Below are 12597 nucleotides of genomic sequence, written 5' to 3'. Positions count from 1 at the left end.
AATTGCATGTGCATTGACACACATTTTAATCAAATTACTCAATTAATTGATTGAATAACCGGTAGAATACTTGATTACAAATAGCTGAAACCCTAATACAAAAGGTAAACAAACTCTACACACTAACAATATAAATCAGCCCACTCTCAGTTGCATCCAGTAACTTTACCTAGGCACAGTGTGAAATCATAATACAGGGAACCCTCTAAAATAGCTCTGCAGCTAAAACTAACCCCCAACCGGGCAGCTTAAGCAAGTTCCAGCATCAAAACAGTGCCGCAATAAAAGCAGGTTACAGTTGTACACAAAGATGATTTCCAAGCCAGAATATTGTATTCTTTTTTTGTGATCACAGTACCCACCTGCTCAAAAAATGCATAATGATGCTGCATAAATTACACTGGCTGCATGTTGTACATGCCTCTGGCTATTGTAGAGCACATGATCTGCCCCACAGGGTGTCTTTTCACATCATTTTAAAAGGGTAAATCCCCTGATGCTGCTTATTTGTACACAAACACAGCCTATGATAAAAGTGTAGGTTATTCCTTTTACAGGTGCAACAAAATGAAGAGGAAGTCTAATCAGGCAAAATAAGTGAAAACACCTGTGCATGTGGTTTGAGTGGCTTTATCAGTGGTTATATTCATTCGGTCCTTTAAAGAAAAGCAAAAGTATGGCTAAATGTTTCCGGCTGATATTGCCACACAACTAACCACTCTGTATGCTTAAAGAACACACCAATTACTTAAATTCAGCACTGACATTCAAATGTACCTAACACACACACAAACTCACACACACACACATAAATACAGACACAGTTCATCTTACCTGCCAGTGTTGAGGTGTGTCTGAAGGCTCGGACCTGAGAGTCCGATAGTCCGGTGAGAAGGGATATGACTGTGTCCATCATGTATTCATCATAGATTATACTGTATTGACACTGGCGCACTAGCACCGAAATGAATTCACAAAAGCTTGATTTGAACTTCTTCCACTGGGGTCCTGCTATGGTTAGAGGGTAGTCACCACTGTCCTACAGAGGCCACATAGAGAAGAACGTCAGTAAATGCAATTACACTTTAACTATAATATGTTGTTATCTCTATCCTGCAAAGGGGTAGCACTTTCTATCATTATAATCATTATCCTTGGCGAATAAAATAATTCTTAGTTTGATATTTAATCGGAAATGACACTCGTTTATGGTTTATGGTGAATATAATAATGAGCATACTGGAATAAGGTGAAGTTACCTCATCAAATTCCTCTGTCATTCGTCGGATGATTTCAGAGTTCTGCATGTTGCGGAACATTTCTCCACTGACCACACCTGATAAACACAGAGGGGTTAGACAGAAGACAATTTATCAAACGGTCAGGCCAACCAACTGAAGGAGAGGGATTATGTATACACATATGTCTGACTTCTGTATCTGGCGGGGCGATATTTCAATATGATAATTTATTGTCTGCCAATGGAATCATATATTGTGATACATAATTGCGTCATTTTTATTGATAATTGATAAGCACACACTAACTCAAATTTTTCAGAAATACTGATCTGATTATCGAGATACAAAATGATCTTTGGATACAAAATTTTAGCAATATTGTCCAGTCCAAGTTCTATAAGACACAGATTCAAAAATTTTCCACAATGCTTTCAAAAAGGGCCAATCATTGAGTACAATAATATAAACAGACACCCATACCTTTACATCCTGAGCACTGGATGAAGAAGTTGATGAGATCTAGTAGCGCTACATCTCGGTCATGTTTATAAGACTCAATCCAGTCATCAACAACAGACTGCAGGAAAAAAAAATATAGATGGACAAATTTAAAAATCAGAAATTAATTAAGAATGCAGACCAGCATTTGTTTTTCTTAAACTGTAGAAACTTTAGAGAGACTTTTTAAAAGTCTTTAAAGACTTTACAGTGTGACAATTTCAAATGTCCTTGCGTTCATACCTGCATTGCACTCCTGCCCATCCTCACCACCTCAAACAACATCATGTTTTCCATGCCATTCTCCTGGTGATGGCCATTTATCCGGCCTGCTCCCTTCCCTCCTTTGCCTTTCTCCCCTGCTGCTTTCTTCCCCTTCTTTCCACCCTGGAACAGAATAGAAGACTGGAATTATTAAGTGTGTGAATCATTAAAAAGAAGAAGAGAAGGAGAAGACAATAGACACAGTACTGTGTTGTTTTACAAGGGTGGCCTGATTCAGGCCAAGGGCAGACTAAGGGAGCCATGTGTGCTTTCTTTACCTTTCCTTTGGCTGGGGTTGCACTCCTTCCATCAAGATCCTCAGAAAAGTCTGTGTCTGAAGAGAATCGGGTATCTGTATCCCTGGTAGATACAAGCAAATATTAGAATCATCATCAATTCTCATAAAGCACAAGCTTTATAGTGATTTAAAAGTGGAAGCAAGCACTTACTGAGTAAAGGAGAACTCTGATGGTATTTCTGGTGCTGCTATCATTTCTGTAACATCTTCTGTATAACTTCAACTTATGACTGGCTTGAGATCCTCAGAAAATACAAGACAAGCATGTGACCTGGAATATGAAACAGTGAAATTTAGAGAGCTATGCATGCAGACATGTCCCTCATTTCAACAAAGCAGAAATAATAAACGGCACAAATTCAAACATGTATGTTTGCAAAAATCAGATCATCTGTGGTGAGCAAACGTTTATTTGATGCCATTCAGAGAACGAGAGAGAGAGAGAGAGAGAGAGAGAGAGAGAGAGAGAGAGAGAGAGAGAAAAGAAAAAGAAAAAAAAGGTTTCACATGGTAACAGTGGGCGGACACTGATGCTCCTGTCACATTCCGCTGTCTAGCCATTGGCTCCCTCTCTTTCTCTGCTCTCCTTGGTTTACAGGCAACGTCATGCAAGGAACATTGTGGTGTATTCCTCTATGGCCAAATATGGCACTGCCCTATCCGCCCCATACATGTCTCAACCAATCAAAAGACAGTATCAACATCAACAAGATACTGCAGGCCACAGAAAAACTATTGCATGGTTGTGATGTGTAAATCGGTGGCACATACATCAAAGTGGAGAGCAGGTGGTACTTTTTAAAATTAGGATTCTGACTTTGTCCATAATTGAAAAACAAATGTGAATACATTTTTAAGAGTCAGGAAAGCCAGTAAAACTGTTTAGTCCTGAAAAGGCAAACTTTAACTCCACCCATCATACACCTACTCTAGGTGCGTCTTTCACACGCAGTACACGCAGAGATAGTAATGTTTGTCACTTACTTAAATCAGAGTTTACGAGTAGTGAGTAAAACTTTAAAAATGCCTAACGTAGTCATGGGATTCTCCCTTACAACAGTTTGCAACATGGTGGCCATACATGCCAAATTGTGGATCCTACGAAGCATAAATTTTATAAATATACCAATGATCGACGGAAAATTCCCCACACCTTCAAATAATTCAACGCAGACCCCATGCGACATCAGAATTGAGTATGATGACACAATTACAACTTTTGGAGTTTTAACTTAAACAGGGGGATTTATGTAAGAATCTGTAAAACGTGCCTATTTCCTTGATCGTGAGGGGGTACGTTACTGCATGACAAGACGACGGGAGTCTAAGGGTGTAGACTGAAAAGTGGCGCCAAATTGGTCAGTGTATCTCGTAAACTTATCACTGCGAAAGAAGACTAGACGATCTTAGAAGAAACGAGATACTGCACCTAATTGTGTAGATTCCTGCACGCGAGCTGTGCCACAAACTACCGACTCAGTTCCCTCCAACAGCGCCGACACTGCTGCGCTCTTCCTCGGCTCCTGTCAAAATTGACACCGGTGCGCTGCTAAATGCTCGCGCCACTAGCTGGGAAAGCGAGGGTTTTGGCGTCTTTTTGCCCAGCGTCAGCTAGTAGCGATTTGAGTAAGCATGCACCACCCAGGGTGAAAAAACTGTGATTTACCGAACAAGATGGGCGACAGACCCGTACAGTGCATTTTCATTAGATATCAAGAGCGGTTTCTATCGCTCTCGTACTTGGTCCATAATAACAAAACAACGCGAGCCCTACTGTACTAGCGCGTGCTAATGCTGGCTAGTACACAATAAAGCTAGTCACCAATGTTTCCGAGGACAATAACCCTCTTCTCTCTACACACACCAGTCGTATCCAATGCTTACCCGAAGATGAAGCATATAGTCCCAACAGATATGCTACAGTTAAGGAGCTGATGAGGACTACCGCTGGTTAGCTATGCTAGCAGCCGCGGCTAACGTTGCCTAAAAAAACATCACGTCCTTGCGTCCTCCATCTTGCCTCGGGAGTTCCAGCTCCGTATTGCATAAGCAACAAACACTTTGTTTACAAATATATAAAGTGCAACTAAGTTGCTTGAAACGGTAAAACGTTTCGTTTCGCTACGAACTAAATATTTTTGCGTTTGTATGTCAGAAATCCAGTTGGCTAGCTTGCTAACAGCCGAAGTAGCTCAAATGTACCGCGAGCTAGCGGAGCGACTTGGTTCAGAGAGGCATCCGCGCTCTGGGCTCTTCTACAGCTAGCCTGGCTAGCGACACGGCTAGCAAAATACAAATCAACTAACTTCCAGATAGCTCTCCGCCATTTTACAGCTAACTTACCTTGTTGTGAAATGTAGTCCCGGTAGAACTTTTACTATTCTTACACAGTCTCCGTCTGAATTCCGGTACAATTGCGTAAAAAGAGTTTAAAAGTCGCGGTCAGAGGCGGTTTCGGACGTTCTCTCACCCCGCTTGCTCCGTAGTTCGGTTTGTTGTTTCGACGACCTGGGAGGAGGAAATCCTGGTGCAGAGCTACCACCTAGCGGCCACAATACCCGCATTAGATATACTGTTGATGGGCTGACATCTAGTGGTCTCTGATGGATACTACATCGTAAGACTGGCGCTTCTGTACCGTTTTGTGTTCTCTTTCAAGCGGCTGTTGGGGAAAAACCAGGGGAGACACAATTAAGCCAAGAAGTCAGAACCATTTCGGTAAAATACTGATTTAAATCACGGCCATTTTTTTTTAACAAGGAAAAAAGAAGGGGTAATTTATATAGCTATAGAGCTGCTGCACTTACAACTTCCTTTCAGTATTTAGCTTAGCACAGCTCTCTCTCTCTCTCTCTCTCTCTCTATATATATATATATATGTATAGTCAGTCATGAAATATGCAGGGAATTAATGTTGATATTGCCTGAAAGCTGCTCCCATATCCCACTATACTTGTAATTACCAAAACCTGTTTGGGACAAACCTCAACTGAGGAAATAAGTGTTTCTAGCTGATATCATTTGATATAGTCTGTAAAACTATAATAAATAATAAAGCCTAAGGGAAATCCAGGATACTTGCATTACAAAATTATACTAACCCTTTCTTAGTGGGTGTCAAGGTTGAGTTGACGTCCGATTGTAGTTAGGCAATTTAAAGTGCAATAGTTATCAAAGAAAAACAGTTTTCCATGTCCAAACATTAGAATTTATTCACTCTTGATGACACAACAGATTGCATGATGGAATGGTAAAATAATTTCACACCACACTGATTATTGCAGGCCCTAAATTAAAGGTGATTTTGTCAGTTATAAAGCAAAGTCTTAATGGATTCACTGATTTGCCTTTATACATTTCAATACAGATTACCACACACTGGGAAAATTGAGTCAACAAAATAGATGAGTGGGACGCACAAGTGTATGGAACCGACTGACATCCCATTCCACATACAGTTCAACAGGCCTTTATCACAGCAGGCGGAACCTTAAATTAAAGCACCTAAATAGAATTCAGCTATCATTCATTTTAATATTTACACCTCTGTTTTCCTAATGTGACATGTCGAGATGTCTTGTGTGAAAAAGGCCTATTTCCCTGTCAAAAATGTACAAAACAACAAAAGAAGATACAAGTACATAAACCTAGAGAAAGGCACCTCTGGTAAGAAAGAGTGTTGCAAAATGATTACTGTCTTTTAGTGTGTATTTACAAGTTTTTACTCATTAAAAGCCTATGAAATTAACATCAGCTATTTATAATATATTCCCGTCTCAATATTAACAGCTATTTACCATCTCAGTGATTGTGAAAATGTTGTTGTCTTGTGAGGTTTACTCATTCTATAATTATCATACAAACAAAATGGTCCTTAAATATATCAAAGGCTATCTACATTTATTACTAAAATACAATATTATAAAGATAGTGAGAAAGCAGCTTTGACATGTGGCAAGAGTCCATGATTCCTTTAGGAGATATAGGTCATGATCTTCTGTTTTATGGCTCCACAGCAGATTGGACACTTGATGAGTGACTGTGAACACTCCTTACAAGAGACCAGATGACCACACGGAATGAATACAATACAAATATCTCTGTCCATACATATTTTGCACAGATTCCTCCTCTGCAGCTTCTGTAGTTCCTCCAGTGGGTCCTCATCTGGAAGAAAGAGGGGACAAACAGGACATGTTATGTCAATTTTCAGGTACATACTGATATTTCATAGTATTGATATAGCACCTCAACCTTAACATTTAAAATTGGAAATCTCGACTTTTACAATATAAGACCTTTAAATCACTGCTGCTTATGTAGTCATGTGAAATAAATTCTTCCCAAAAATGATGGTCAACTGGTGTGATGAATAAGATCTCTTTTTCTTGGACCAGCTTGGAGAGAAGGTCTGTACGTTCTCTGAAGGTCTCTTCAGAATGCTGCATCTTAGAGTGGGTACGGAAAGTATTCAGACCCTGCTCAAATGTTCACTCTTTGTTCATTTGCAGCCATTTGCTAAAATAATTTAGGCTGAGTTTTTCCTCATTAATGTACACGCAGAACGCAATTCTGACAGAAAAACACTATTGTGGACATTCAGACCCTTTGCTTAGTACTGAGTAGAAGCACCCTTTTGAGCACAAACAGCCGTGAGTCTTCTTGGGAATGATGCAACAAGTTTTTCACACCTGGATTTAGGGACCCTCTGTCATTCCTCCTTGCAGATCCTCTCCAGTTCTGTCAGGTTGGATGGTGAATGCCGATGGACAGCCATTTTCAGGCCTCTGCAGAGATGCTCAATTGGGTTTAAGTCAGGGCTCTGGCTGGGCCATTCAAGAACAGTCACAGAGTTGTTCCTAAGCCACTCCTTTGTAATTTTACCTGTGTGCTTGGGGTCATTGTCTTGTTGGAAGGTGAACCTTTGGCTCAGTTTGACGTCCTAAGCACTCTGGAAAAGGTTTTCTTCAGGATATCTCTGTACTTAGCGGCATTCATCTCATTTCCAATTGCAACCAGTGGTCCTGTGCCTGCAACTAAAAAACACCCCCACAGCATGATGCTGCCACCACCATGCTTCACTCTTGGGATTGTAAAGGGCAGGTGATGAGAAGTGCCTGGTTTTCTCCACACATACCACTTAGACTGAAGGCCAAAAAGTTCAATCTTGGTCTCATCAGATCAGAGACTCATGCTTTTTTTGGCAAACTCTATGCAGGCTTTCATGTGTTGTGCACTGAGGAGAGGCTTCTGTCGGGCCAATCTGCAATTAAGTCCTGATTTGTAGTGGGCTGCATTGATGGTTGACTTTCTAGAACCTTCTCCCATCTCCCCACTACATCTCTAGGGCTCAGCCACAGTGATCTTTGGGTTCTTCTTTACCTCTCTCCCCCCGGTCGTCCCAAACTTCTTCCATTTAAGGATTATGGAGGGCACTGTGCTCTTGTTGATGTACGACTTTAGTTGCTTAACAGGCAGGGGTCTCCGTTGTTGTATTTTTCGCTTCATAATTTGTCCCCCTTTTTCAGTGGGAGACAGGTCTGGAATGCAGGCAGGCCAGTCTAATACCTGCACTCTTTTACGACGAAGCCATGGTGTTGTAACACATGCAGAATGGGGCTCGGCATCGTCTTGCTGAAAAAAGCAGGGACGTCCCTGAAAAAGATGTTGCTTGGATGGCATCATATGTTGCCATCCAAGCAACCTGTATGTACCTTTCAGCATTAATGATGCCTTCACAGATGTGCAAGTTAGCCATGATGCCATGGGCACTAACACACCCCCATGCCACCCAATATTTGCAAAACAAACAATAAAACTTTATCAGTTTGAGCATTAAATATCTTGTCTTTGTAATGGATTCAATTTAATACAGGTAGACATGAGTTGCAAATCATTGTATTCTGTTTTTATTTATGTTTTACACAACGTCCCAAGTTCACTGGAAATGGGGTTGTACTATGAATCTGGTTCAGCATATAGGAGGAACAGTACCTTGCTCCTGCATCCTAGCAGCATCACCCTCTGGTGTGTTGTTAAGACAGTCCTCCATGAGCTCTTCCAGACTGGCGTAGCCCGAACCTGTCCTACTGATTTTCTCAGAGATGGTCTTTTCTACCACACTGGGCTCTAGACCCAACCCTATGGCCGCAGAACGTAGAACCTCTGAACACAAAGAGGAAAAATCAGTGTATAAAATTACTTATTTCTAGTTAGTACAGTCATTTTCTTCAAGTACAGGAGATGCTTTAATTAGTCCTTAAATGATAGATTGATGGACGGACGGACGGACAGACAGAGAGACAGACAGACAGACAGACAGACAGACAGACAATTACTTTATTCATCCCCGAAGTAAAATTATTTTGTTGCAGCAATCTGGTATCATTGAATATGGTACAATACAATAGAATAAAAATAAGATAAAATAAAGCTAAAAATATCTGGGTATAAGAACTAAGTAAAAACACAGAACAGAACATGGGCACTTAGACAGCGGGGTTGGAAATGTAAATGAAATATATGATATAATATATAATATGTATGGGATATGTAGTATGGATCTTCAAAAAATTAGAGAAAAAGTATAAATAAATGTAAATGTTTACCATTCCCATGTCCTGAAAATCCATTCTGGTGAGTTGAAGTCTGGAAACAAACATGGCTGTAGTTATTTTTTGAATACGGAGCATCTTTATATATATATTTATATATATATATATATATATATATATATATATATATATATCTTTGAATGAAAAGATTATCACTATGGGTAACAGTATTTCCCTCTTTCTGAACACACTGCTGTCACAGCGATATTGAAGCTGTCTAGGGTCTTTATTATGTGTCACATGTAAACATATACTTAAAAATGTGGTTAAGCCTATCATTGGCCAGGATATCATGTTGATCAAGGAAATACGGTTACTTAAGTGCCTGCAAAAGCACTAAATGCTTACAGCTCTATTTCTTCGTGGGTCTTGTAGCTGGATGCTGTTGACAAATTCTTGTCCTTTTTCTGCCAACAGGAAGTTGCATCTGATTGAAAAAAAAAACACATTTACATACTGTATATAGCTGTATTAAAACAAAATCAAATATTTATGTGTATATACTGTATGTTTACAAGGGGGACCATCATGGTTGGGCTTACCCAGGATAGTGTCTGGCGTGTTCTTCCCAAGGGTCTTCATCAGGCTGCCAGCCTTTCAAACCTCCACCACAGCGGAAACACAACACCCGGTCTCCAGTCCCTGCAAGGGCACACACAATTTAAGTTTGCTTGCATGCAGTTTGAACATTTAAATCACTAAAAGTTTCTCAATGTTTCTTAAGTCCCAAGACTATGCCCCTCTTGGTTTTCTGTGCTCTACCTGCGCTGTAGAAGCCAGCTCTGGCAAGCCTCTCATGGTCAATAGGGTGTTGGACACCGGCAAAGCTACCAAGCCTCTCCTCCAAAGACCTCATATGGACACGAGTGTTTGCATGTTGACTACTGCCGCACTCCTCCTCCTCGATACCCCCCTGAAATGGGATGTTGCCCACATCGTGCCCGAGGATGAAGAAGCAGTAGGGAAAATGTTTGGCATGTTCTCCCCAGGGGTTGTCCCCTTCTTCCCAGCCACCCAACATGCCGCCACAGCAGAAACACTGCACCTTGTCGCTCTCGCCTAAGTAGTAGAGGCCGGCTTGGGCCAGACCTCGGGGTCTCACAGCAGCAGTAGGGGGCCAAGAGGAGAGGGTCTGAAGCCGGGCTTCCTCACTCCTCATGTGAGGGGCCATTGGGTAGGTGGACTCATCAACTACCTCTCCTGTTCTCAAACGGTATTCCATATCTTCTGCTTCTTCATTGTAGGTGGAACCATTAGTCTGTTTGGTATCGCAACTTGGGTTAAAATTGGTGCGGTGGGTGCAGCTGAGAAACCTGCATGATGGGGAAACCTGTAACAACAGGGAGCGTATAGTTTAGCTACTTAGAACAGGATGAAAGCAAAGAAGTAATTCAATTTAATTAAATTCAATTTTATTTATAGTGCCAAATCATAACAAAAGTTATCTCAGGACATTTTACAAACTAGGTATAGACCACACACTATGACTTATTTATGATTTACATAGACCCAACAATTCCCCCGTATTTTCATAACTATTCTGATTACCTCTTTATGCCTCTCTACAGGTGTGTCTCCCTTGCACCAGTTGTCCACGGTCTTCTGGCAGCTGAAACAGCGGACACGATCGGCATGGCCAGTGAAGTAGAAGCCGGCCCGGGCCAGTCTTTCTGCTGATACCCGCTGGGCCAGGCTGGAGCCACGGAATGAGTCCAGGCGACTGTTCATCAGGGAAAAATCAGCCAAGTGATCCGTCTCCAAACCACTTTCTTGTTTGAGATCACTCATGATGGAACCAGGAAGGAAACGTCTGAGTGGACAAACTTGATGGCTCAGATGTCTAAAGATAAAACAGAAACAAACAAAAAAAAAGCTTTATGCATGGGGCTTATGTACATTTTGAAGTCAAGCAAAGATCTAAAAAAAAAAGGCTCACATAATATCTGAGAAATCACATAGCTAGCTAGCTATACTTGTGAGAATTTCATATAGGAAAATGTAAACAAAGTAGCTAACAGCCTACAAAACCATGAAGAAATATTTCACAGGGTTAAAAAGTGGTAAAAAAAAATCAAACAATTCAAGGGCAATGGATTTGTGTGTCTGGCATTCGAACGCTGACAAGCACATCAACACTCATAGAGAGAGGGTAACTGTGCCTTTAAGAGACGCGGCCAACTGTAATCACATGGAGGCATTGGATAGTCCATGTGAGGGATAGGCACCAGAGAATAAGGGCTGTCTAAGGGCTCAGTACACTGCAATAAGGGTGTATCCCTGTGCAGCCCAAAAACATACCTTATGCCGGAGCACAATAACAACTCATCCATAAGGATATAGGATATCCAGGCTTAATATGTTCATCAAACAGGTTTAATCCTATAGTAGGATATATTTCTATAAAGATCAATATTATGGAGGCATGGCATAACATTTTATGGAGCAAAGGTTCATGGTGTGTATTAGTAACAAGTGCATGTTGCAACACACCACGAGAAGCATACCACACCTTTACGAATAAATAGGGTGGAACTTTAAAGTTTTCGATACCGTTTCTGTCACATAGCCCTAAGATTTTCTGTTTTTGAAAGTGCATTTGCAGCATTTTCAACGTTGTACTGAACCTATAAGCAGCCTCAAGCCCAGCATGTGCAGCAAAGACCTTATATAGTGTAGAATATGTTATGTGTTTTCCAACTGGGCATTTGTGTTATACCTGAAATCTCCCTTTACTTTACACTTTAATCCCACAGTAGAAAGCACAGTCACATCTTGAGATAAGACTTCCCTATCGCGACCATCTGCACTGAATAAGCAACTATTGTTTGAAGATAGTGTATTGGCTTTATTGAGGGGAGCAGCTTCTGATATTTAATGTACAAACACAGAAGGCAGGTATTCGTGAGGGTATTCGCTGATCTGAATTCAGTGCTGCTTCGCACTTAGTTGGACGTTCATGACGTTGGAGGTGTTGATCCATGTGATGGCAAGTCATCAATCAGATGTCCACGTGACGTTTCTATCGTCACTTATATTAATGGTTAAACCGTAAATGACTGCCTCGCAAACTCCGGAAAACTCTCGCAGCCTTGCGTTAAACAATAGCTACACAACAGCCCCATAGTTTCTGCTGGGTAAACGCACACTGCTGCTTGCATCTGACAGCTGACACCTCGCTAACTACACACACACTGTTAGCTCAGATAGACGAAAAATGGCAATATGGCAATATGATGAGCTAAAAGTAAGCTGAGGTCAATCAGAAAGATGTAGAAGCAATCAGTTTGGACTTTGATACGTGCTCTTGAGCTGGAGCGTTAAAATGGTTGGTAAACGGGATTGCCCGAGACATAATCTAACCTAACACTAGCTACAAACGTTAGCTACGTTAGCTTGGCTATTCTACGTCAGGTCAAAAAGTTACTTGATAAACTATCAGCGCAGAACTTCAATAATTACCTTTTAATACTTTACAGCCAGCTCCTCAACCTCTAATTCCAGCCAGGCTTTGGTGTGAACGCTGCCTACGGGAGAATGCACCGAGTAAACAGAAGTTTATTTGACGTGAAGGAAGTGGTAGCAACGGGGTTCGGTACTGCGCACCCTGTCGTGCGCACCCCAGCTGACCACATTGTGACGTCAGGAAAACCCATAACCCCAGGTTCTACAACTCCCGGTTTAC

At 41.2% G+C, this 12597-nt stretch overlaps 2 protein-coding genes across 2 annotated transcripts in view; both read right to left on the bottom strand.

Annotated features, from left to right (window-relative positions):
• Positions 1-4801, bottom strand: part of stag2b (STAG2 cohesin complex component b) — a 25028-nt gene extending 20227 nt beyond the window's left edge. Inside the window, exons 1-7 of the mRNA XM_083915759.1 lie at positions 4645-4801; positions 2453-2572; positions 2282-2363; positions 1983-2126; positions 1722-1818; positions 1260-1336; positions 835-1039 (exon numbers count right to left, since the gene is read on the bottom strand). Coding sequence (XP_083771885.1) covers positions 835-1039; positions 1260-1336; positions 1722-1818; positions 1983-2126; positions 2282-2363; positions 2453-2496 — 649 coding nt within the window. The 5' untranslated portion in view covers positions 2497-2572; positions 4645-4801. The remainder of the gene's footprint in view (positions 1-834; positions 1040-1259; positions 1337-1721; positions 1819-1982; positions 2127-2281; positions 2364-2452; positions 2573-4644) is intronic.
• A 786-nt stretch (positions 4802-5587) lies between these two features.
• Positions 5588-12509, bottom strand: xiap (X-linked inhibitor of apoptosis). Its single transcript, XM_083915602.1, has 8 exons — positions 12375-12509; positions 10464-10755; positions 9678-10245; positions 9458-9557; positions 9264-9342; positions 8910-8949; positions 8296-8466; positions 5588-6468 (listed from the first exon to the last, which is right to left on the bottom strand). The coding sequence occupies exons 2-8, from the start codon at positions 10701-10703 to the stop codon at positions 6275-6277; spliced, it is 1392 nt and encodes a 463-aa protein (XP_083771728.1). The 5' UTR covers positions 10704-10755; positions 12375-12509; the 3' UTR covers positions 5588-6274.
• Between the last annotated feature and the right edge of the window lie 88 nt (positions 12510-12597).

This window comes from Echiichthys vipera (assembly GCF_963691815.1).
Source record: "Echiichthys vipera genome assembly, chromosome: 6".
NCBI classification, from domain to species: Eukaryota; Metazoa; Chordata; class Actinopteri; order Perciformes; family Trachinidae; genus Echiichthys; species Echiichthys vipera.
This window is presented reverse-complemented; position numbering and strand designations above follow the sequence as displayed.